This window comes from Carya illinoinensis, chromosome 7, assembly GCF_018687715.1.
Source record: "Carya illinoinensis cultivar Pawnee chromosome 7, C.illinoinensisPawnee_v1, whole genome shotgun sequence".
NCBI lineage: Eukaryota > Viridiplantae > Streptophyta > Magnoliopsida > Fagales > Juglandaceae > Carya > Carya illinoinensis.
In genome coordinates, this window is record NC_056758.1 from 35073967 (window position 1) to 35101015 (window position 27049).

The window sequence follows — 27049 nt, forward strand, 5'->3', positions numbered from 1 at the left end:
TATATGTTCTTTTTTGTTCCAATTAATAAACTTTTTGAACTTTTTATTTACTGTCAATTTAAAATTTTGAACTTTTAATTTACTTTATTGACATATCAAATGATAAAATTTTATTATTTATTTCCAAAATCTTTATTTCAGGAAATAATTAAATAAAATTCTGCTTAAAAAACAATCAACAAAAAAATGTCATCTAAAGATCTTCTACAAAACAAAAAAGATCAATTGCAGCAAAGAACAACAAAAAGACATTGTCAGAAACAAGTTTCGAAAAGAGATATGCTTGATTTTCAAGATTCAACGCCATCTGATATTGATCAAATGATTATATCAATCGATGATACATCAGATGATCATCTCGAACCTATTGGCAATATTGAAAATTCTAATATTCAACAATACCATGGAAAGAGGTCCAGAATTTCTCGCCGTAATTTTAACATTCTTGGAATGACCTCCTCAGAAGAGCCTAGCATATGCCCAAATGTTCATCTCCTTGCTAAAAATTCAGAAGAATCTACACAATTAAATATTTCATACAGTTCTTCTGCTGGCTCAAGTTATTCTGTAAATTTGTTAAAAGGAAAGTCAACAAATGCACCAACAGAGACAAGTCAACTTTCTGAACAACTTATGGTCCAACAGGTTTAGTAACTTTTCTTTTTTGTCATCATATATTTTATTTATTTACTCTCTTTCAATAATTATTTTTTCTCTAAAATAGGTTCCTCTTATTGATCAATTACAATCAAGTGCTCAAAAAAATCTGCGAAGATGTACTTTTGGTAAGAACTAAAAATAAAATGAATTCTTTAATAACATATATTTTATTGTTATTTATATTTAAAATATTGATTGAAAAAAAATTATTTAATTATTTCTAATGAAAATTCTTATATTTGTTTTTCTTTTACCCCAACTCAATAGGCACATTACGTCGTCATAATGTTGTACATAGACAAATATTACAAAATGTTCCAGTTGAAGCAAATTATTTACCAAATATGCCACATTGTCAGCATTGCAAAGCAAAAAGATTCTTTCATGAAACAAACAATTTCTGTTGTGCTGATGGATCAATCTCTTTGGTTACAAATGATGTTCCAGATCAACTCTATAATCTGTTTGTTTCAAATACTGCTGAATCTACACAATTTCGGACATATGTTCGAACGTACAACAACAAATTTGCTTTCACATCTTTTGGAGTTAAATTTGACAGAAATTTATGTCGAAGAAACAGAGGAATATATACATTTCGAGCTCAAGGTCAAATTTATCACTGTCTCCCTGATTTGATTCCTTCAGATGGTCAACCTTCTAATTTGCAGCTATATTTCTATGACATTGAACATGAATTCGAGAATCGCATTGTTGACTCAATCAGAATGGATCCTTCTATTATTGCCCAACTTATGGATCTCCTTCGTGTAAATCCATATTCAACATTTTTTCGATCTATTGGTGATTTGCCAAATTTAGAATATCAAAAAATCTGTATAAAATCAGATCCTGGTTTAGATCAACGGGTGTTTAATGCCCCAACATCATCAGAAGTTGCAGCTATTTGGGTTGAAAATGATGATTCAGAACATTTAACACCTCGTGATATTTTCATATTTAATCATATTGGCGGGAGTCATTTAGTTCAATATTATTTTGGATGCTATGATCCGCTTCAATATCCTCTGTTGTTTCCTCTTGGAGATATTGGATGGCACCAAGGTATACAAAGAATTAACAAAAGAATTGCATCTGTATCTGCCAATAACTGCACAACTCAATTAATTGATCCTCATCAATCAACATCAGCAGAAGAATTACTCAGAAGAGAAGAACAAGGTTAAATTTTCTATCCTATCTTTTTTATACAACTTATTATTAATATATTTGGTATGTATTTTTTTAAATAATTTTTTATTACTTTTGTAGTTTTAAAGAAAAAGAGAAAAGATCCCATTGTTTCTTGCCGTGAATATTACTGTTACAAGTTGCAAATTAGAGAAAATCTGAAATCTATCCTTCTAATCTCTGGCCGACTTCTTCAACAATTTGTTGTTGACATGTATATCAAGATAGAGACTTCAAGGTTAGATTATTTTCGTTGCAATCAACAACATATTCGATCTGAATTATATCAAGGCATTGTTGATAGCATTAATCTTGGAGAAACAAATGCTTCAAGAATTGGCAAACGTATAATTTTGCCTTCATCTTTTATTGGAGGCCCAAGAGATATGCAAAAAAGATATTTAGAAGCAATGGCTTTAGTTCAACGATATGGCAAACCAGATATTTTTTTGACAATGACATGCAATCCAAATTGGAAAGAGATCTCAACTCAATTGTTACCACATGAGGAAACCCAAAATCGACCTGACTTAATTGCTCGAATTTTTAGAGCAAAATTAGAGGATCTGAAGTATGAATTATTCAAACGAGAAATATTTGGAAAAATCTCAGCATATGTTTATGTTATTGAGCACCAAAAAAGAGGACTTCCACATGCCCATTTCCTGATTATATTGCGTCAAGATTGGAAATTATACGCACCAGAATCTTTTGATGAGATCGTATCTGCTGAATTACCTGACAAAGACAACAACTTACATCTCTATACAGCTGTTGTTAAGCATATGATGCATGGCCCATGTGGAGTTCTAAATCCAACAAATGTATGCATGAAAAAAAATGGTTGTTGCAAAAATAATTACCCAAAACAGTTTGTCTCAAACACTGTTGTTGGAAATGATTGCTTCCCAATATACAAACGCTGCAACAATGGAAGAACAGCCAAAATCAGAGGACATGATTTAGATAATCGTTGGGTTGTTCCATATAACCCTTATTTACTTGCAATGTTTGACTGCCATATTAATGTTGAGATATGTTCTACAATAAAAGCTGTCAAGTATCTTTACAAATACATTTATAAAGGCCATGATCGTATTGCCTTCAATCTGGTTTCTGAACAAAGCACTCAACAGATTGATGAAATTGAAAGATTTCAATCAGCTCGATGGATTACTCCACCAGAGGCTATGTGGAGAATATTTGGCTTTATTATCAATGAGGTTCATCCAGCAGTCTATAGCTTACATTTACATCTTGAAAATCAGCACCAGGTTACTTTCCGTGCACATGAAAACTTAACAAATGTGATAAACTCTGACTTTTCAGCAAAGTCAATGCTGACTGAATTTTTCGCAACAAATCAAGTTGATCAGAATGCCAGAAAATTGTTGTATAAAGAATTTCCTGAATTTTATGTTTGGAGCCAACAATACAAAATGTGGACTATTCGAAAAAAACAGGTTGTGATAGGTCGAATTGTTACAGCAAATCCTTTTGAAGGAGAAATGTATTATCTGCGGATGTTATTAAATCATATAAGAGGTCCTTTATCATTTGATCATCTCAAAACTGTCAATGGTATCTTGGCCCCCACATTTCGTGAAGCTGCAACTATGTATGGTTTATTACAGAGAGATGACAGTTTAGAAGAATGCTTATACGAAGCCTCTCTTTACCAAATGCCTTTCAGTTTAAGAAGACTATTTGCAACAATTTTGGTTTACTGTAATCCTACAAATCCAAGAGATCTCTGGGAACGCTTTGAACAAGATATGTCTGCTGATTTTCAATTAGTTGAAAGTTCTTCATCAACTGTTAGAACTGAAACTTTACGCTCCATCTGCACAATATTTGAATCAATGGGTAGAAACGTTAATTCGTTCCATCTTATAGACCAAAATATTGATTTTGATCAAGATGAGTTTTTGTTTAGAGAAATTGATGATGAATTAGCTGTTCCAATTCCAGAAGAAGATCTTCATGCATCAACACTGCTTAATTGCGAACAACAAAATGCTTATAATTCTATCTTACAAAAAGTTTTGTCAAATGAACCTGCGATGTTCTTTATTGATGGTCCTGGTGGTACAGGAAAAACATTTTTATACAAAGCACTCCTTGCTACAACAAGAACAAAGCAATTAATTGCTCTTGCAACTGCTTCATCTGGTGTAGCTGCATCAATCTTACCTGGAGGTCGAACTGCACATTCACGATTCAAAATTCCACTAGATACCAACAAAAATCTCACATGTAGTGTCAGTAAACAAAGTGGACTTGCAAGATTACTACAAAAAGTAAAGTTAATCATATGGGATGAAGCTCCTATGTCAAGAAAAGAATCTATAGAAGCATTGGATAAAATGCTAAAGGATATTAATGATTCAGAATTATCTTTTGGTGGAAAAGTTATTGTATTTGGTGGAGACTTTCGTCAGATTCTACCTGTGGTCCCAAAAGGAACAAGACAACAACAGATTGATGCCAGCTTAGTTTCTTCCTACCTATGGCCAAAATTGACAAAAATTCGTTTAACTGAAAATATGCGTGCAAGATTAGATCCAGACTTCTCAAAATACATATTGGATTTAGGGAATGGGTTACCACCAATCACAATTAATGAATACGTTAGAATTCCTGCAGTCATGTTAATTCCATATGAAAATGATTCTGCTTCTTTGGATCATTTGGTGGATACTGTTTTTCATAATATTTCTGATTATTCAACAAATATTTCAAGCATGATGAATCGAGCTATATTGACACCAAAAAATAGTTATGTTGATGAAATAAACACTTTGTTGATTCAGAGATTTCCTGGAGAGTTAAAACAGTATTACAGTTTTGATGAAACAATCGACGCATCTGAACAGGCAGTCATGGAAGATTTCTTACATACTTTAACACCAAATGGACTTCCTCCACATGAATTATTGTTGAAACAAAACTGTCCAATCATGTTATTGAGAAACATCAATCCTTCAGAAGGACTATGCAATGGAACACGACTAATCTGTCGCAATTTTGATCGTAACGTTATTCATGCAGAAATTGCAGTTGGTCATCACAGTGGCAAAAAGGTTTTTATTCCGAGAATTCCATTTTTACCAAATCCTGATGAAAACAGTGGTTTCCCATTCAAACGAACTCAATTCCCTGTTAAACTAAGCTTTGCAATGAGTATAAACAAGTCACAAGGACAGACATTAGATTTTGTTGGGATATACTTGCCACATCCAGTTTTTTCACATGGACAATTATATGTAGCTTTATCAAGAGCTAAGACTATTTCTGCAATCAAGATTCTGATACGACCAATCTCAACTGATGAACCAGAAAAAAACTGCACAAAAAATATTGTCTACACAGACTTATTAACATTGGCCTCCTCTGACTGATGTTATGCAGGTAACAAATTTTTTTTTTATATTTAATTTTAACTGCTATAAATAGATTAAAAATTTCCTACAATTTTTTTTTTATATTTCCAATATTCTATTAATTTATTCTTGTTAACTAATTAATACATATAAGTTTCTATTAGTTTTTATTTTACAGTTTAATTAATTCCATTTCTTTCCTTTTATGTTTATAGACTTCATTTCTTTTTGGCTTATCAGTTTTCAAAATGCGGATCACTTATACATCAATTAAAGATATTACTCCAAAGACAAGGGACTGGAAAATCAAGATGCTCGTGGTTGAAAAATCCCCCAAACGAATTGGGCAACACTCATCAATAAAATACCAAAATTTAATGTTGGTAGATGAACAGGTACAATATTTTTTTCTCTACTTACAATTTATTCTACAAATATACTCATATATATATACTTTATATAACATATCTTATACATTCTATGTAATTATATTTACTTGTAAAATTTTTTTACTTTTTTTTTTAAAAACAAATTCCTTACTTATTATAAAAACTAACAACCAATACTTTCTTATATAATATAGGGAAATCGTCTGCAAGCAACAATGTTCGGAAATGATATTGATTCAAGAGAAGACTCTCTCCAGATGTTTCGATCCTACTATATTATAAACGCATATGTCAAACTACTGGATCCTAAATATAAAACTGAGTCGCATGAATACCAATGGATTATAAATGCAAAAACAATCATCGAAGAGATTCCAGAAAATGAACAACAAGTAGAAATACCAAAGTACAACCTCATTCCCATTAACGAGTTGGATGCTTATAAGGATTCAATTGCAGAAATAGGTAAATTATTATCATTTTTTAATTTTTTTTTTCTTAAACAGCTAATCATTTCAATATTTTTAATCAGATCTCTTAGCAGTTGCTCTTCACATCAAACCTCCAAAAGAAATAACATTAACAAATGGACCAGCTACTCTTCAAGAAATCTATGTTATAGATCAAAGGTAAATTTTTTTTCCCCTTTTTAATTTTTGAAATTTTTTTTATAATCTTTACTTTTTAAATTCTTTTTAATTTTCTCCTTTCATATCATGTAGCTTCAATCCTATCTCGTTGACTATGTGGGGACGTTTTGTTCAAGACGAATGCAAAAAAATTTCTGAAATAATCGAAACAAAACCAATTCTACTTGCAACAAAGCTCAAAGTTCGTTCTTACAATGGTAATTCTAATAATTCAAATTCTTAATTCTTATTTTAAATCTTACATTTTTTAACTAACAATTATTTATATTAACGAAACAGGACTATCTCTTTCATCTCGACCAGCAAGTGCATTTACAATCAATCCTCTTATCCCTGAAGCAAAACTGCTGCAAAGATGGTAATTCATATTAATTACAATATTTTTTATTAACATATCTATTAAAAATGTTCCAATTATAATTTCTTTTTTTCTTTTTTAGGATTGCAATCAATGATTCAAGACTTGAAGTCATAATTGCAAAATCATTAAAATACCCATCTACATCTTTATCGTCAGTTGGTATTCGACAAATAACAAAAAATTGTGATGTTGCTGCATTACTAAAAAGTTTGCAACCAATGGAGGTAAATTATTTTTCTTAACATCATATTTATATTTATATTCCTTCTCATTAAACAAAATATTGTTCTTAATATAATATAGAAAGCAAAATTCTGGATCAAGGCAAAGATAAATATCATAAATTTGCATCAAATCTTCTTCTATATGTCATGCATCAATTGTAACAAAGGAACTGGGCATGACCATAATGAAAGCTTTCTCTGTTACCACTGCAAACATCAAAGTGTTGCTGAACCACGGTACACATTTTTTTTACTTCAATAATTAACAATTCATTTCAAAATTATTCACATATTAATTTTACCAATACTAACAAAAAATAATACTTTTATTATTTACAGTTGTCGAGCATATGTTGAAGTTGATGACGGGACAGGAAAATTAGCAGCTGTTATGTTCGGTGAACTTGCAGAACAAGCATTGGGTCATTCAGCCATTGATTTCATGAATCATACTGGAGAGGTAACTTTATTCTTTTTCACAAAATTTTCAAATAAAATTATATATAAATTATTTTTACATTGACTAATTATCTAAACTCACTAACTATTTACTACACAGGAACATTTACCATTTATACAAAAAATGGCATCAGAAGCTTCAGAAAATCAATGGATGATTCAACTTGCTGTGGACCCAGAAATATTCAACCAACAAAAACACAAAAACTTCAATGTTATCTCCATCAGTCCTGTCCAATATGGACCTGAGCTTGAATGACACCTAGACAAAAAAAACAAATCCATAACTCATTTTGCTGTTTATATCTGTGTAATATTTTTGCTGACAATTTTTTGTAACTTAACTAAACAATTAACAGTAAAACGAAGCAAACGTGCATCGCACGTTGGTCCTCAACTAGTATATATATAGTTTGAGAAAAAAATTATTTCAATTTTCAAGTTTTCGTCTGAACTTAAAGACGTACATCAAGCGATCAGAGTACTGAAAAAAAAATACATGAAATTAATTTTATAATATTTATAATTATTGCTATATTTATTGTAGAGTTAAAACGTTTTCGAAAATGAGTAATAAATACTGTTATGACAACTATGATGATCTATCTTTCTCTTATTTAAAATCTTCTAAAATAAAATAAAAGAAATTAAAAAAGGTATTTTATCCACGGCCTGGTCAAAGAAAATTTCTTAAGTACGCACATGATGGTGGTTGGGTTGTATTTATTACAAGGATGTTAGATCTCACACCCGACCGCAAGATCATTATTTGGTTGGGTTGTATATGTCCAAGGTTATCCAAAGTTGATGAACTATATTGGATGTCTTAATTTCAACGCCGTATATTGTGACAAGCAATCCAACCCTCGTCAAAATTGATCCCATTTTCACTGTTTAAAGCATTTACGCTCGCACAAGATCATCATATCCGAAGTTAAAACTCAAAACCATTTGCTACCTGGAGACACTTGGGAAACGCCTTCCACCAAGCAATACAAAAGTGCATAGCTACTCTAGATTATTCCAAATGATAATTCTTTTTTTTAATCTTTATCCTTTTAATTTCCCTTCGGTCTACGTATCATCAAAAGAATGCCACCTCATTGCTTGCAACCAATCCAATTCTGTCTTCTCTCTCTCTCTCTCTGCTTAATTAGCCGACGATTGCTACAAATACAGGAGCCCTCTTAACTGACTTCTACGCATCAAATATTCACGAGGTTTCAACAAGGCGTTGAACAAAGGCCCTAGCTGGTGCTCTAGTACTTTTAAATCTAGTTGAGCCATGTCCATCTCCAAAACTTTAGTTACTTCTGTTCTCATCTATCTCCTCCTTATCCATCTCAATGAGGCTTATCAGATGGTAAATGAGTACTCCTTTATCCATCTACCAAATAAGACCTTATGCTCGCAGCCCTCTCTTCATATATAGTATTAATTATTATTTAATTAATTTAATTAATTATTAAATAACTAAACGTGAGGCTTAATTTATAGTTTTCTAACCCCATATAGCATTTGAGGGATGCTGCAGGTGAACACTAATGCAGCAAAGGATTCTCTCCCCAAACAAATCGGTGACTTTTATCTGCTTCGATTAATTTGTTGATTATATGATCATTTACTGTTTATTAATTGATTCATAATTGCATGCATTCTAACTTTGTCAATTATTATATATATAAATTTATAATATTCAGATTGTGGAGCAGCATGTACTGCGAGGTGTCAGCTGTCGTCGAGGCAGCGTATGTGTAAGAGGGCATGCGGGACTTGCTGTGCCCGTTGCAACTATGTTCCTCCTGGCACTTCAGGCAATCAAGAGGTCTGTCCCTGCTACGCCAACATGACCACCCACGCCAACCGACGCAAGTGCCCTTGAAACGTATGTATGGAAATCATGCCGTTTATATATGATGTAAAATTATGTACGTACTAAAATAATTAAGCATATCACTTTGTTACAAGTACTACTGCTACCACGAGTTATTATTATATGATATATTTATAAAAATATAATCAAGTTTTTCTTGTCTTAAAAATGAATTCATGATGGACCGATTGCATTTGGTTAAATGATGTTGTACGTTCTTTACATTCATCTTGTGGTGGCTGAGGTATTAATCTAATCTGCAAGCCTTTGTAGTTGGTTTTTTTCGTAATTAGTGGGCTATGACTCTTTGCCAAATTGCCACCAAAGCTAGGCTGGGCCATGCGCGCAATAATGATGCAAATAAAACTGGTCTAAGAAAAGTTAAAAAGAAGAATGGTAAAGTCGCGGAGGAGAAGTACGTATTGGCTTTTTATGCTTACTGTACAACTGTAAAACACGACCACAACATCCGTGAGTCGGTGAATGGATATGTTTGTGAGATGGTTACGTCATAACTTGCCCGTTCTTATCTTTATCCATATATAATCTCAATCCAAGCCGATCTCTCTCGCTAGGTAGCTCCAAAGCAAGCAGAAGAAAAAAATGGGAAATTTTCCATTTCTGCAAAACGACAGTACTACTTCGATCGATCATCTATAACATTAATTAAATGCATTTGCTAGCTTTATAAACTAATCCGCAAATTATGTGAAGTTGTGACAGAATATATATATATACATAATTCCTAAATTATATGTTAATTAACCACTTGTATATGCATGCAAGCTAGATAGCCCCTGGCCAGCGAAGTTGATAGCTTTAGCCTTTAATTATTTGATAAATTATTCATTTTAGGTAATGGCTAATTAAGGCCAATGCATGCATGTTTGACTCATTTTCTTATATAAATTATTGAGTGCTAATGAATGCTTGCCTGCCTGGCATGATTTTAATTCATGTTACGTCGTACGTCCAACATGAGTACTATTATAATAATACAAGTGCAGTCCAAGTCAAAAGTAGTTCATTGTGAATTTGGCTAACTAGTGGACGTGGAACGGTGTCAGCCGATCAACCAAAAACATCATCTGCCTCGATCCACTGGTGGCTAGCTAGGTTGTTTGATTCTATCAAACGATGGATCGGAGCTTCTTCAATTATTGTCTTTGAATGGGAACACATATCTTTGGAAACCCAATCATTTAGGAGTTGTTAGTATGGACCATCGGAATCAATATTTTTATTGATCGGGAGAATAATATCCAGTGCACTTGCTATATAATATATATATATCAATTGAAGGTTGAAATAGGTTAGGTGCCGATCTTAAATAGTTGTTCACCATTGTTTGAAGGCCAAACCAATCTCGAATATTGAAAAGTGATTAAAATAATATAAAATAAAATAACTCTTGAACAGACTATATATTTATACAATTATTGAGTTGCAACTTGTAAGTGTCGACATGAAGGTTATTCTACCAATTAAGTGAGGCGTTTCTTCATATATATTTATATAATATATATATATATATATATCTCTCAAACACTATTTTGAGATTCAATGGTACATATATTTCTTCATGATCAGCATTTATATATATCATATGCTCATGAATATGGTGAATACTAAAATGCATGGGATTTACATTTGTTTCTCATATGTGTCGGACATCACATTACTTTCCTCTATTCTCCCAATGCCCAGCACCCATCTTGACCTTTCCTACTAGGTGTAAGAGAGCTCACAAATGCACGCGATGCTCCCGCGTCGTCTCCTCTAATGACTCATTTGCAATTTTATTTTGCTTCTTAATCCCTTTGATTTGATGTTCAACACCTTGACTTTGAACGTAGATGCCCATATATTTACCTTGATGTCATTTGAAAATCAGCACTCTCAATCAATAATTAGTTTATATTAAACAGAAATTTAGACATTACAAAAACTCTTTAAAGTAATAAACAAACAGAGTTTTGCTGTTCAGTTGCGGAAAAAAAAGGTCGTCGACTAGCGTCCAAAGCCAAGAGTTTGGGTCGATTTAGCCGGTTGCGGTGGCATGCATGGTGACATGGCTAACTAAGTAGCTGAAGATATTTTGACTTGGTGGGGACCAGATTTTGATTTGAAGGTGACGTTGGCATTCGCTTCTCAAGATAGCTGAAGACAGCTCATGTACACTCACTGGTACTCGATTTTGTACAGCTGTCAAAAGTGGCTTTCTTTGTGCGATCCTTCTTCAGTGCTTCCACAGTCCACGGTCACATCACCGTCGTTTTAACTTTAGATAACGATAATCTTATTACTTTTTTACCATCATTTTATTACTTTTAATGTGTATAAAATTTTTAATTTTTTTTAATTATTTCAAATATTTTTAAATATTCTTAATTATTTTAAAAAATTAAAAATAGATAATTTTCTTAATGACTATTTTCTTAATCATTAATTAAAAAAATTTAAAAAATAATAATAATAAAAGAATAAACCTATCATTATTCTTTTAACTTTTATCCTGAATACCGTACGGCCAACCCAATCACCAAATGTTTGTACGTTTGTGGTGCGCACAGAGCGACACAGTTTCATTTAGTGCACGTGTGGAGGATGGATGCTCCCCGGCCTCCCATTGTCGGCTCTCGCTTTGGCTCCCTCGGGACTAGGAAGTTTGAAGTTTTGAACTGGAACTGGGAGTGGAAGGGACTTCTATATTTCTATGGAAAACACTATGGCCACCGCTGGTGGCTCCCGCTGGGGGCCACCGCTGGCCCAAAATTTTTTTTTTATTTTTATTTTTTTTTAATGATTAAGAAATTTATTTTTAATATTATTATAATTTTTTTATATTTTTTTAAAATGTTTAAAACTATTAAAAAATGATTTGAAAAAAAAAATAATAAAAACAAAAAAATGTTTTTGCCTAACGGTGGCTCCCGCCAACGGTGAGTGTAGCAGCGTCCTATTTCTATTCATAATCTCGTACCATGCTCGTGGTTTTTGCCGGGCCAGCCAAACTTCAATTGGAATATGTAAACATAAAAAATCATCTTTAAATAATTAATAGTACATAAAAAATCATCTCATTAAATTAGTCAAATCTTAACTACAGTAAATTTTTACTATAATAAATGTAAATTCAAAATTAAATTTGATAAATACTATTCACTAATCAAATATTTATTTTATTCTTTTTTTATAACTCTCTCTTCTTTCTATCTATTTCCACAATATTCACATAAGTTTTTTTAAATAAAGTAGTAAAATATAATAAAATAAAATAAATTAATAATTAAAAAATTAAATATTTTTTAAATTATTAATTACTCATTATTATATAATAAATAAATAGATAATTCAATGTGAAGATTTAATATGAATAGTCAAAGTTAAATTTATCTTATATTATTTTATTATTAAATAATAAAAAAATAACTATTCCAATATAGAGACTTAAATAACTGGAATAACCAAGATTTAAATTCATCTTACATTCATCAAAATTATCCTTTACATATGCATAATCCATTAACAATACTCTAATAAAAAAAAAAAGAAGGTAAAACTCATAATTTAATATATATATATTAAATAAAATTTTATCACATCATATAATTTTTTATCTTTTTAAATAAATATTTGGTGCAGTAATGATAAATACATCAAGAATTTAATTAATTTACTAGAAATAATATTAAATAAAAAAATAAAAAATAGTAAATAAATATGATATATGAAATAATGAATAATAAAGTTAGTATATATATGTATATATAATTATATTGTTTCAACTTGAACATCCTAAGGAATTTGGAGTCGTAAATCTAATAGTTGCAATACCATCTTTGTCGTACAAAACATGAAAAAACGTTTGCAATATAAAGAAAAATATTTTAGTTATAAAAAAGTATAAAAATAAATTTATAAGTTATTTTAATATAATATTAAATTATAAAATTATTTTTATCTTAAAATAAATTTAATAAATAACGTAAATTATTATTTTTATTTAATCATTATATATATATATATTTATAACACTTCTCCCAAGTCCCACGTAAAACCATGCGCTTCTCAAGCCCCACAGGAAAACCATCCGCCAATTTAATTGCACAGAAGTGCCTGTCCAGATGATTCCTATTGCAGCATGCTTTTCGTTACTAGAGCCTTCCTGCGACTATTCTCGCTATGAAACAACTCAACTCCCTCAATTTTTCTTTCTTTTAATTTCGCTTCCGCGTAACACATCAATATCATCATAAGGATGTCCTCTTTCTTGCATGCACCTAACCCACTTTATTCTCTCTCTCGCTGTCTCACACGCGGTTGCTATAAATAGGAGCACCCTTTCCTTAATTCTACGCATCAAATACTTTGTTTCAACGAAACGCTAAACAAAAGCTCCAAGTTTCCAGTCTTAATTTAGCTATGGCTATCTCCAAGGCTTTAATTGCTTCCATCCTCCTTTCTCTTCTCGTTATCTCTCTCGCTGAAGCTGATCATATGGTAATATAATTCCACCAATCTTCATCAAGCATCTCATGCTTACTGTCTTAACGTGCTTTTCGGCTCTTTTTTTTTTTTTTTTACTTTACGTACCCTGTAAACTAAACGTGAAGCTTTTATCTCTTTCTAACCAAATAGAATGCTTATGGTGGATGGATGCAGGCCGTGAAAGACGATGTCGTAAAGGGTTCTGTCCCGACAAAAATAGGTTAGTTTCGCTTTCATCTTCTTGGACCACTTTGTTATATGAATATGATACAGTTTCATTTAGGTACTGACACTGTACCTTAGAGCCAAAGTAATTGGCTAACTTGTTTGTCAAATACATGCATGCTGTATATTAATTTTTCAGATTGTGGAGGGGCATGTACTGCGAGGTGTCAGCTGTCGTCGAGGCCGAACCTCTGCAAAAGGGCGTGCGGGACATGCTGTGCCCGTTGCAATTGTGTTCCTCCGGGCACTTCCGGTAATCAAGAGGTCTGCCCCTGCTACGCCAGCATGACCACCCACGGCAACAAGCGCAAGTGCCCTTAAAGAAAAAAAGCCAAAGCCAACCCCCAAACCTTGGATTAATTAATAAATAAGATAGCTGGTACTGTTTCCGAGGTTTTTTACGTTACAATCCAAGAAGAACATAATACTGAGGGTCATGGAAAAGTAAATTTGTGTAATGATTAGAATTTTCCTATATTAATATCAGTTGTATAAAAGCTGCTACAAGAACAGTTGTGGATTCTTGAGTTGTGTGGAAAAGAAATGTTGTTCTTTTTGTAATGTTTTTCCGCTTATGTCTCTATTAAATATTGAAGCTAAAGATGTTTCTCCCCGTCTCGTCTCTCTCTCTCTCTCTCTTCGTTTGTTTTTGGGAAAAGAAGTCTGGGGTGGACGACCCTTTTTTGACCGTCCACGCCTCTTTTGGGTCCTTCTCGTGGTAAAGCTTGATAATATGCCAAATAGGTCGATAGAAACTCGATAATACGAAGTAGGTTTAGATGGATTTACGAAATCATCTATTTCCTATTCTTTAACTATTATTGTTTTGATTATTTTTATAATCAACCAATAATTTCAGAAAAATACTTTAATATGAAAGAATTATGAAAAAAATAAACATGAAATCTTTTGATACGATATAATAATATGTTAGATTGTAATATTATTATTTTATATTATTTTTATTATAAAATAATTTCAATTGATTTTTTGAGATTATATTAATTTATGAATTTATTTTATCTTTTTTGTGCATATAACAGTTTTCGTAATTTTATTATGTCTATAAGCCATAACATTTTGTTATATGCTGGAAGCTTAAGGTGCAAACCGTTTGAAATGATATAAAGATTGATTTAGATGAGAGTGTAAAAAAAAAGGTTAAAAAAGATATTTAATTATTATAATATTATTTTTTAGTATTATTATTTTAAAATTTAAAAAGTTAAATTATTTATTATATTTATATAAAAATTTTAAGAAAAATTATAATAATAAGATGAAATAAAATATTTTTATTTTTAATTATTAAATGATCGAAAAGCTTAAAGCGTATGTACAAAACGCGGTAATTTAGGCAATGGTGCATTTTCATGATTCATGACTTGGGAGACCAGCCAACGTTAAATTCATGATTCATTTAGAATTAATTGGTTTTCTCACATACATTTTCATTGGTAATAATCATTACCCCCGCTTTACAGCCATACCATCACCACTATAATATAGAAAAATTCTTTATATCATCCCTGCGCTACGTAACACCACATGATTTATTTATTTTACCAAAATGCGTGTATAAATAATAAGTAGAAGAATTTTTTTTAGTTTATAACAAGAATTAAATAAATAATTAAATAAAATTAAATATAGTATGTAATGTAAAAATAATAAGTAAAATAACATAGAAAATGACAGAAATAAAAAAAGACCTCTTTTGCCCTCTTCATGTGTACGATCTTTTTGGTTAGGAAAAATAGAGTTTGTGTATCAATTTGTCCACTTAATGTATGTGACGCCCCCAAATTCCGTTTGGGATTGGACGGACATTTGAAGCGTCGAGACATGCAACACAAGGTTACCTGCCCCCGTTCATGACATATAAGATGCAATAATCCTAACATGCATCTAACATTATGCAATATTCGCAGCGGATAATTTTTTTTCTTTAGCAATACTATGCACCAAACTAAAAATATCCCAATACTTAAAACATACTTCATACATAAAGATCCATTGAATAACTAAGATCTCAGCACTATTCCAAAATAGTTATGATCCAAAAGTACTGGAGATGCAACTCCATCGTACAAGTAGTAATTTAACTACTATATTAACATTAACGACGCACCGTCGTTCAGTCGACTGTGTCTAGTTGGTCAGCTCCTGATCCTCCTTCAGGTCCTGTAACAAGATCTACCATTCGGGGGGAATGGTAGTTGGGACTACCACAGTGAGATTTGATTACAAATCTCAGCAAGTTAACAAAAAACTTCCATACAGACTAATGATACATGTATGACAGTAAAAGCATAAATGCATAATCAAATTCATAAGTAATTAAAGCATAACTTAGTGTACAACATAGCATAATTGACATAGCTTAAATTGAATCATGAACTGAACTTGACTTGACATGAACTTGATCTGAAACTTGACTTAGCATGAACTTGCTCTGAAACTTGAATTAACATGAAAAATACATACTCCACAGTTGTTGTGGCCCCATGTATTCTACGTGTAAATACATACTCCACAGTTGTTGTGGCCCCATGTATTCTACACAAACTTGACTTAACATTGAAAATACATACTCCACAGTTGTTGTGGCCCCATGTATTCTATGTGTAAATACATACTCTACAATTGTTGTGGCCCCATGTATTCTACACATCACTATGCAGTTAAATACATACTCCACAGTTGTTGTGGCCCCATGTATTCTACATAAACTGAATATACTCAAGATGAAACGTGACTGGAATATGAAAGGACTGAAGCCCTGACGTAACATAACGTGACTTGAACATAATTTGAAATACATAACCAACTTGAGATAGTAACATTTCGTAACATGGCATAACATATAACAAACAACATATTTAGCATGACATATTTGTAATGTATAGTAATACATGACAGAATATATTGTGTAACAGATAAAAATTGATGACAGAATAAATTCTGTATAATAGACAATTACATGATAACTTGGCATGGCATGACATATATGATAACATACATACATACACTGTAATTCTTTTACTTAGCACACATACACAGTAGACTGCTAGTAAGTTAAAAGCTAACTTACCTCGATCTCCGCGTTTCTTATAAAACTTCAAGCGCGATCACGAGGAACTGTAATTAGTGATTCTAAAAGTTAGAACTAAATCACTAATAATTTGAAATATGGAAAATACTAACTTAAAGAGTAAAATTTTCATTTTACTCTCTACATGTGGGAAAATGACCGTTTTACCCATAACTTAAGGATTTTGCATACTAACTCCAAAAGTTTCTAAAATTTACATTCCTCATGTAAATCTTGTCCTAAACTTAAATATCAACTCAGAAAAATTTAAAACAAAACACAACTATGAAGAACACACTATGGTCGAAACATGCATAGGTCATTTCCCTTTATTTTTGTTGCAATTCCTTCCAACTTCAAAACTCATGCTTAAACCAAAATTTTGCAACAAACATCTTCCAATCCTAAGTTCAAAACCATACTTAAAACATCCATTTAGAAAAAACTAATAATCAACACCAAACTTTTTTGTAAAAAGATCCAAGCACTTGAATCACAAGTTTTGACCTTAAATCAAAACATCTCCAAGAATTTCAAAAATCAAATCTTACTTCTAACATATTCATAATATCATCCTAACATCAACCATGCTTTAAATCATCAAACTAAAGTCACCAAAATCACAAAATAACATTTGGAGTTTTTGGTTTTACACTTATTCCAAAAACATAAACTTTTCCCTCAACTAGTTTTGATAAATCTCTTGATCTATGACTTATAAATATATGATCTTCAAACCAAACCATCATATGGTTTAAAAAGATGTCCTAAAACATATCTAAGCTTCTAATTCAAGATCATATGGTTAGAAATTAACCAAAACATAAATTTAGCCAAGAATATCCACACTTTGACTTATTTGAATATCTCTTTGCATAAAATTTCATATCTTTGAAACTAACATCAAATATCTTCAAAATAATAATATAACATGTATATAAGATGTTTAGGATCCTCCAATAAAATTATCAAAGTCATTAGAATAGGTTTAGACCACCAAAGAGTTAAACTTTCTCAAAACAGAAACTGTTTTTCCTCTTCCAGTTTCTAAGTTTCTAAATCTAAGAACATCTTTCATCAAAACCTTTAATCATGCAAAAATCCTCAACCAATAGTCACATATACATGTTAACAATACTCCATAAAAATTTCGGACCAATATCTATCCATTATCTTGGTCAAAAACTCCAAACTATAACATATTCTCCAGTTTATCTCCCAGAATGACCTTTCTATAGTTTACACAATATTTGACTGACCAAATGATCTTCAAATGGGGCAAATAAGATATCCATGTAAACTAGACTCAAAAAGGAACAACTTATATGAAGGAGACTTTATGATAAAACACTTACAACAGCTTCGAAATGGGCATGCAAAAGATCTCCTAAAATCTGTCCGAGAGAGAGTGTTTGATAATCTTTTATTAGAAGGAGTAATTGAAGATAAGTTCATGGGTGATGGCTGGACACATTTATGGACGAGATAAGGGAGATGATAAGGCTGGAGTTGAGAGTTAAGTGTGGTTTTCTCCTACCCAAAATATCTATAAAAGATTATCTCATAATATTCTATCCAATAATATCTACAAAAATCAACTTAAGATATTTTTATCTAATAATATCTATAAAAATCAACTCAAAATATTTTTACCCAATAATATTCACGAAAATTACCTCAAGATATTTCTTTTTATCCAATAATATTTATAATTTTGAACAGACATTTTGTCCGAAAATATGAAAAAAAAAATTATTGCGCCATAAGACTTTAAATAACCCTCCGAGTCTAATGGCACAAACCATAATACATTTTGACACTTCTAACTATCTCCAATAATCAAAAATACACTTCTAATACCATAGTAAATAATAACACTAACTATGTAGTTAGACAAAAAAAAAACCTATACGATTAATGGATTCGTGAAAACTTATGGGTTTTTCACGAGATTCCTAAAGTTAATAGAAATTTCACAATTGAATTTCTAGCGGGCTGTTACAATCTCCCCTCTTAAAAAAAAGGATTTCGTCCTCGAAATCGAAGTAAGTAAGAAATAACAATTCAAAAGTTAAGGAAACACATATACTTTATTGATATTCGAATAACGAAGTACAACGTCTGATATTGTCAGTCCCGTACAAGTGAACCACAAAGTATCAATTAAGCAAAATCCCAAAACAACTCTGCAAGACTGAATTTAGATGTCAAACAACTAGGGGTACTTGGCTCGCATATCAACTTCCTTCTCCCAAGTCGCCTCTTGAATATTATGATTTTGCCAAAGTACTTTGACCAATGGGATCTTACGGTTCCGCAACTCTTTATCTTTCCAGTCAAGAATTTGCATTGGCTTCTCTTCATAGGTCAAGTTGGGTTGTAAAGGTATGCTGTCAGGATCCACTATCATTGGTGTCTGATTCCCAAAACTCTTTTTCAAAGAAGACACGTGGAAAACATTATGAATTCCATGGAACTCAGTTGGCAATTCCAAACGATATGCAACTACTCTCACTTTCTCCACTATCTCATAGGGTCCCACATATCTCGGACTTAACTTATTTTTTACTCCGAAACGACTTACTCCTCTCATAGGAGATACCTTCACATAGACCCAATCTCCAACTTTAAAATCTATGCTCCTCCTTCGATTATCAGCGTAGCTCTTCTGTCGACTCTGTGCTGTTTTCATCCTTTCTTTAATCAAGTGTACTTGGTCCTTAATCTCTTGTAAGACTTCTGGTCCAACTACTTTGTTTTCCCCTACTTCATCCCAATACAGAGGTGATCTACACTTTCTACCATACAAGGCTTCATATGGTGCCATTTGAATAGTGGCCTGGAAACTATTGTTATAAGCAAATTCTACCAAAGGTAATTGTTTCTCCCAATTCCCTTCGTAATCCAAAACACAGGCTCTTAGCATATCTTCCAAAGTTTGAATCGTCCTTTCTGTCTGTCCATCTGTTTGTGGGTGGTATGCACTACTAAACCTCAGACTAGAGCCCATCGATTCTTGTAAACTTTTCCAGAAGCGTGACGTAAAACGAGGGTCTCTATCTGATACGATCGTCTTAGGCACTCCATGCAATCTGACAATCTCTGCTATATAAATTCTCGTCAATCTTTCTAGAGAATCTGTATTCTTAATGGGTATGAAGTGAGCACTTTTTGTCAGACGATCAACTATTACCCAGATAGTATTATTTCCGGCTGAGGTCCTTGGAAAGCCTACTATAAAATCCATGGAAATATCCTCCCATTTCCATTCTGGGATTGGCAATGACTGCAATTTACCGGCTGGCTTTTGGTGCTCTGCTTTTACTAATCTACAGACAGAACATTTGTTCACAAATTCTGCTACGTCCTTCTTCATTCCTTCCCACCAAAAAGACTGTTTCAAATCCTGATACATTTTTGTACTACCAGGATGAGCAGTGTAAGGTGTGTTATGAGCTTCCTTTAGTACTTTTTCCTTTAACTCTTCATCTGCTGGAATGACTCTTCGGTCCTTGTAATACAGAGTCCCATCCTCTCTGAGGCTAAAGTCCACTGGTCCTTTTGACTTTTCGATCTTTTTTACAACTTCCGCAAGTTTACTGTCCTTCTTTTGACGGTCTTTCAGTTCTTCCCAGTCCAATGGAATGAATTCTTGGATTGTAGTCAACATGGTTTCCTGACTACGGTTTCTAATCAACAGTTTTCTCATACTACATAAGAGGGAATTTACTTCTGATGAAGGAACTGATGAAGCTTCTTGTCTGCTCTTGCGGCTTAAAGCATCAGCTACCACGTTGGCCTTTCCAGGATGATACTTGATGTCGCACTGATAGTCGCTGATTAATTCCAGCCATCTTCTTTGCCTCATATTAAGATTCTTCTGCTCAAACAGGTACTTTAGGCTTTTGTGATCTGTGAAGACTTCACACTTCTCGCCATACAAATAATGTCTCCAAATTTTAAGAGCAAAAACTACTGCAGCTAATTCCAAATCATGAGTAGGATAATTCTGTTCGTGATTCTTCAGTTGTCGTGAAACATAAGCAACCACTTTCCCTTCTTGCATTAGCACACATCCGAGTCCTGCCTTAGATGCATCGCTATATACTACAAAAGATTTAAGAGGTTCCGGCAGTGTAAGTACCGGTGCGGTGGTAAGTCTTTTCTTCAACTCAAGAAAACTTGTTTCGCACTTATCATTCCAAGTAAATTTCACATTTTTCTTAGTCAGGGTGGTGAGTGGTCCAGACAAACGGGAGAATCCTTCCACAAATCTCCTATAGTAACCAGCCAGTCCTAAGAAACTTCGGATCTCATGCACACTGGTCGGTCTCTGCCAGTTCGTTACAGCTTCAATCTTGCTCGGGTCTACTGCTACTCCTCTACTAGAGATCACATGACCTAGAAATTTTACTTCTTCCAGCCAGAACTCACACTTACTAAGTTTGGCATAAAGTTTCTGATCCTTAAGTATAGTTAAAGCCATGCTTAGATGATGTCTGTGTTCCTCCTTGTTCTTAGAGTAGATTAAGATGTCATCAATGAATACGACAACAAAATTATCCAAATAAGGTCTGAATATTTTGTTCATCATGTCCATGAATGCGGCTGGAGCATTGGTTAACCCAAAAGGCATCACTAAAAACTCGAAGTGGCCATACCTTGTCCTAAAGGCAGTTTTCAGCACATCTTGATCCTTGACTTTTAGCTGATGATACCCGGATCTCAGGTCAATCTTTGAAAACACTGCTGCTCCTTGCAACTGATCCAACAAATCATCGATTCTGGGTAATGGGTATCTATTCTTAATCGTCACCTTATTCAACTCTCTATAGTCTATACACATCCTCATAGATCCATCTTTTTTCTTCACAAATAACACAGGTGCTCCCCACGGCGAAGAACTAGGGCGGATAAAACCCTTCTCCAAAAGTTCTTCCAATTGTAGCTTGAGCTCTTTCAACTCGGTAGGGGCCATACGATATGGCGCCTTGTGAGTCGGAGTTGTTGCCGGCTCCAACTCTATTTGGAATTCTACTTCTCTATCTGGTGGTAAACCAGGTAACTCATCAACGAAAACTTCAGGAAAGTCTTCAACCACAGGTATCCCTTGGATTCCTATAGTTTTGGTTGTCTCCTCTACAGTTATCAATAGAAACGCTGAGGCTCCATCATCGATACACTTCCTAGCTTGCAACGCCGAGATCAAAGGTGGGGTGGCCTTAACTGATGTTCCTGCGTAACTCATCCTGTCTTCAGTTGGAGGTTCAAACACAACCTCTCGTTTCCGACAGTCTATCTTAGCGTAGTGCTTGAAAAGCCAGTCCATCCCCAAAATCAGGTCGAATTCCATCTGACCGAATACTAACAAGTTAGCCTTCAGTGTCCTTCCTTCTAGCTCTAACGGACAATCATTAACTAAACGGGTACAAGATACTGTATTCCCATCGGGAATTAATACTACAACCCGTCGTGGTAATAATTCAGTCTGCAAACTACAAATTCGTGCAAACGCTGCAGACACAAAGGACTGCGACGCACCTGAATCGAATAGTGCACAAGCCGAGAACCTAAACAAATTAACCCTTCCTAAAAAAAAAATATACACCGATATTAATACTAATTCTAACACATTCATAATACCTGCAACATCATAAATACTAAAAGGAAAGAAAAAAAATATATAAAAAAATAAAATAAAATAAAAAAATACCAGTCATGACGCCAGCTTCATCAGTTTCAGGTGCATCAACATCAAAATCACCGGGTGTTACTGCATACACTCGTGCCGGGATGTGGGGCCTTGGCTTGCGATCACCAGCTCCACTACCTTGTTTGGCGTTAGGACAATCTCTAATCATATGTCCTGGTTTTCCACATCGGTAACAGACTCCATATCCCTTGTAACATTCTCCAGAATGAAGCTTACCACACTTAGGGCATGGTGAATAAAAGGACGGCTTCTGTCCTCCAATCATTATTCCTTTGCCTTTCTCCGGACTAGAAAAAGGCCTCTTTTTCTCAGCACTACTGCTTGTAGTAAATGGCATGGCCCTCTTTCGATCGGTCATGTTCTGGATTGCCAATTCCTTCTGCTCAGCCTCTGCTATTGTCGCTACATTTACCAACTCTTGGTAATTCTCTATTCTAAGGCAAGCTACTTGACTTCGGATTCTAGGCAGAAGTCCTGCTTGAAACTTTTGTGCCTGCATCTTTTGAGTTGAAATCAAGTGTGGTGCAAACCTTCCCAATGCCATGAATTTAGCAGCATACTGCTCTACAGTCAAACTACCTTGTTTTAAGGACGCAAATTCCAGGGCTTTCAATTGTTTGACAGAGTCTGGGAAGAATCTGTTGTCAAACTCTTCCTTGAACCTCTCCCAAGACAATGCAGCCATACTACCTAGTTCCCTAACTAGAAGTTGCCTACGTGTATCCCACCATATTCCAGCTTCTCCTTGGAATAGGTATCCAGCATATAGAACCTTTTGATCCTCAAGACATCCACAAATCTCGTACGTTCTCTCGAGATCTATAATCCATTTCTCGGCTCTCAGTGGTCCTTCATTACCAAAAAAATTTGGGTAACGGTAAAGCATAAACTTCTCATATGGACAACCCCTAACTTCGGGTCTAGGTGCGTTCACTTGTTGCTGTTGCTGATGTCTAAGCACGTCAGTCAGCATACGCACAGCTTCAGCTAATCCTCCATCCATCGGGGAATCATGATTCTCCTGATTGATACCACCTTCAGGGTTTTGAGGTATTCTACCATGAGTCATTTGTCTCTTCCTGTAACACACGAGTATACATATTACAATCATATAATACCTCTCATACCTTTAAGAAATTCAAGCCTAATGACAACTAAATTTCAAACCTAATATTTGGTGCATTTCCTAAGGACATGTGGATTTACTGCCCAGAGACGTATTGCTCTGATACCACCCTGTGACGCCCCTAAATTCCGTTTGGGATTGGACAGACATTTGAAGCGTCGAGACATGCAACACAAGGTTACCTGCCCCCGTTCATGACATATAAGATGCAATAATCCTAACATGCATCTAACATTATGCAATATTCGCAGCGGATAATTTTTTTTCTTTAGCAATACTATGCACCAAACTAAAAATATCCCAATACTTAAAACATACTTCATACATAAAGATCCATTGAATAACTAAGATCTCAGCACTATTCCAAAATAGTTATGATCCAAAAGTACTGGAGATGCAACTCCATCGTACAAGTAGTAATTTAACTACTATATTAACATTAACGACGCACCGTCGTTCAGTCGACTGTGTCTAGTTGGTCAGCTCCTGATCCTCCTTCAGGTCCTGTAACAAGATCTACCATTCGGGGGGAATGGTAGTTGGGACTACCACAGTGAGATTTGATTACAAATCTCAGCAAGTTAACAAAAAACTTCCATACAGACTAATGATACATGTATGACAGTAAAAGCATAAATGCATAATCAAATTCATAAGTAATTAAAGCATAACTTAGTGTACAACATAGCATAATTGACATAGCTTAAATTGAATCATGAACTGAACTTGACTTGACATGAACTTGATCTGAAACTTGACTTAGCATGAACTTGCTCTGAAACTTGAATTAACATGAAAAATACATACTCCACAGTTGTTGTGGCCCCATGTATTCTACGTGTAAATACATACTCCACAGTTGTTGTGGCCCCATGTATTCTACACAAACTTGACTTAACATTGAAAATACATACTCCACAGTTGTTGTGGCCCCATGTATTCTATGTGTAAATACATACTCTACAGTTGTTGTGGCCCCATGTATTCTACACATCACTATGCAGTTAAATACATACTCCACAGTTGTTGTGGCCCCATGTATTCTACATAAACTGAATATACTCAAGATGAAACGTGACTGGAATATGAAAGGACTGAAGCCCTGACGTAACATAATGTGACTTGAACATAATTTGAAATACATAACCAACTTGAGATAGTAACATTTCGTAACATGGCATAACATATAACAAACAACATATTTAGCATGACATATTTGTAATGTATAGTAATACATGACAGAATATATTGTGTAACAGATAAAAATTGATGACAGAATAAATTCTGTATAATAGACAATTACATGATAACTTGGCATGGCATGACATATATGATAACATACATACATACACTGTAATTCTTTTACTTAGCACACATACACAGTAGACTGCTAGTAAGTTAAAAGCTAACTTACCTCGATCTCCGCGTTTCTTATAAAACTTCAAGCGCGATCACGAGGAACTGTAATTAGTGATTCTAAAAGTTAGAACTAAATCACTAATAATTTGAAATATGGAAAATACTAACTTAAAGAGTAAAATTTTCATTTTACTCTCTACATGTGGGAAAATGACCGTTTTACCCATAACTTAAGGATTTTGCATACTAACTCCAAAAGTTTCTAAAATTTACATTCCTCATGTAAATCTTGTCCTAAACTTAAATATCAACTCAGAAAAATTTAAAACAAAACACAACTATGAAGAACACACTATGGTCGAAACATGCATAGGTCATTTCCCTTTATTTTTGTTGCAATTCCTTCCAACTTCAAAACTCATGCTTAAACCAAAATTTTGCAACAAACATCTTCCAATCCTAAGTTCAAAACCATACTTAAAACATCCATTTAGAAAAAACTAATAATCAACACCAAACTTTTTTGTAAAAAGATCCAAGCACTTGAATCACAAGTTTTGACCTTAAATCAAAACATCTCCAAGAATTTCAAAAATCAAATCTTACTTCTAACATATTCATAATATCATCCTAACATCAACCATGCTTTAAATCATCAAACTAAAGTCACCAAAATCACAAAATAACATTTGGAGTTTTTGGTTTTACACTTATTCCAAAAACATAAACTTTTCCCTCAACTAGTTTTGATAAATCTCTTGATCTATGACTTATAAATATATGATCTTCAAACCAAACCATCATATGGTTTAAAAAGATGTCCTAAAACATATCTAAGCTTCTAATTCAAGATCATATGGTTAGAAATTAACCAAAACATAAATTTAGCCAAGAATATCCACACTTTGACTTATTTGAATATCTCTTTGCATAAAATTTCATATCTTTGAAACTAACATCAAATATCTTCAAAATAATAATATAACATGTATATAAGATGTTTAGGATCCTCCAATAAAATTATCAAAGTCATTAGAATAGGTTTAGACCACCAAAAAGTTAAACTTTCTCAAAACAGAAACTGTTTTTCCTCTTCCAGTTTCTAAGTTTCTAAATCTAAGAACATCTTTCATCAAAACCTTTAATCATGCAAAAATCCTCAACCAATAGTCACATATACATGTTAACAATACTCCATAAAAATTTCGGACCAATATCTATCCATTAGCTTGGTCAAAAACTCCAAACTATAACATATTCTCCAGTTTATCTCCCAGAATGACCTTTCTATAGTTTACACAATATTTGACTGACCAAATGATCTTCAAATGGGGCAAATAAGATATCCATGTAAACTAGACTCAAAAAGGAACAACTTATATGAAGGAGACTTTATGATAAAACACTTACAACAGCTTTGAAATGGGCATGCAAAAGATCTCCTAAAATTTGTCCGAGAGAGAGTGTTTGATAATCTTTTATTAGAAGGAGTAATTGAAGATAAGTTCATGAGTGATGGCTGGACACATTTATGGACGAGATAAGGGAGGTGATAAGGCTGGAGTTGAGAGTTAAGTGTGGTTTTCTTCTACCCAAAATATCTATAAAAGATTATCTCATAATATTCTATCCAATAATATCTACAAAAATCAATTTAAGATATTTTTATCTAATAATATCTATAAAAATCAACTCAAAATATTTTTACCCAATAATATTCACGAAAATTACCTCAAGATATTTCTTTTTATCCAATAATATTTATAATTTTGAACAGACATTTTGTCCGAAAATATGAAAAAAAAAGTTATTGCGCCATAAGACTTTAAATAACCCTCCGAGTCTAATGGC

General features: G+C 33.2%; 4 protein-coding genes across 5 annotated transcripts; 3 read left to right on the top strand and 1 right to left on the bottom strand.

Moving 5' to 3' along the window:
- The first annotated feature begins 279 nt into the window (after positions 1 to 279).
- Positions 280 to 5252, top strand: LOC122316361. The gene is made up of 4 exons (XM_043132888.1): positions 280 to 645; positions 1332 to 1842; positions 1933 to 3717; positions 3823 to 5252. The coding sequence occupies exons 1-4, from the start codon at positions 280 to 282 to the stop codon at positions 5250 to 5252; spliced, it is 4092 nt and encodes a 1363-aa protein (XP_042988822.1).
- Positions 5253 to 8297: 3045 nt separating this feature from the next.
- On the top strand, positions 8298 to 9287 carry LOC122316939 (snakin-2-like). The gene is made up of 3 exons (XM_043133806.1): positions 8298 to 8680; positions 8852 to 8894; positions 9018 to 9287. Exons 1-3 carry the CDS (start codon positions 8603 to 8605, stop codon positions 9197 to 9199), a joined length of 303 nt encoding a protein of 100 aa, XP_042989740.1. The 5' UTR covers positions 8298 to 8602; the 3' UTR covers positions 9200 to 9287.
- A 4138-nt stretch (positions 9288 to 13425) lies between these two features.
- LOC122314965 (snakin-2-like) lies at positions 13426 to 14519 on the top strand. 2 transcript variants are annotated; one of them, XM_043130622.1, is made up of 3 exons: positions 13426 to 13693; positions 13832 to 13901; positions 14046 to 14519. In XM_043130622.1, exons 1-3 carry the CDS (start codon positions 13616 to 13618, stop codon positions 14225 to 14227), a joined length of 330 nt encoding a protein of 109 aa, XP_042986556.1. In that variant the 5' UTR covers positions 13426 to 13615; the 3' UTR covers positions 14228 to 14519. The 2 variants fall into 2 exon arrangements, with proteins under 2 accessions (XP_042986556.1, XP_042986557.1); XM_043130623.1 differs by having other exon boundaries at positions 13504 to 13693; positions 13856 to 13901.
- A 4874-nt stretch (positions 14520 to 19393) lies between these two features.
- LOC122316362 lies at positions 19394 to 23071 on the bottom strand. The gene is made up of 3 exons (XM_043132889.1): positions 22765 to 23071; positions 21981 to 22460; positions 19394 to 19431 (listed from the first exon to the last, which is right to left on the bottom strand). Exons 1-3 carry the CDS (start codon positions 23069 to 23071, stop codon positions 19394 to 19396), a joined length of 825 nt encoding a protein of 274 aa, XP_042988823.1.
- Between the last annotated feature and the right edge of the window lie 3978 nt (positions 23072 to 27049).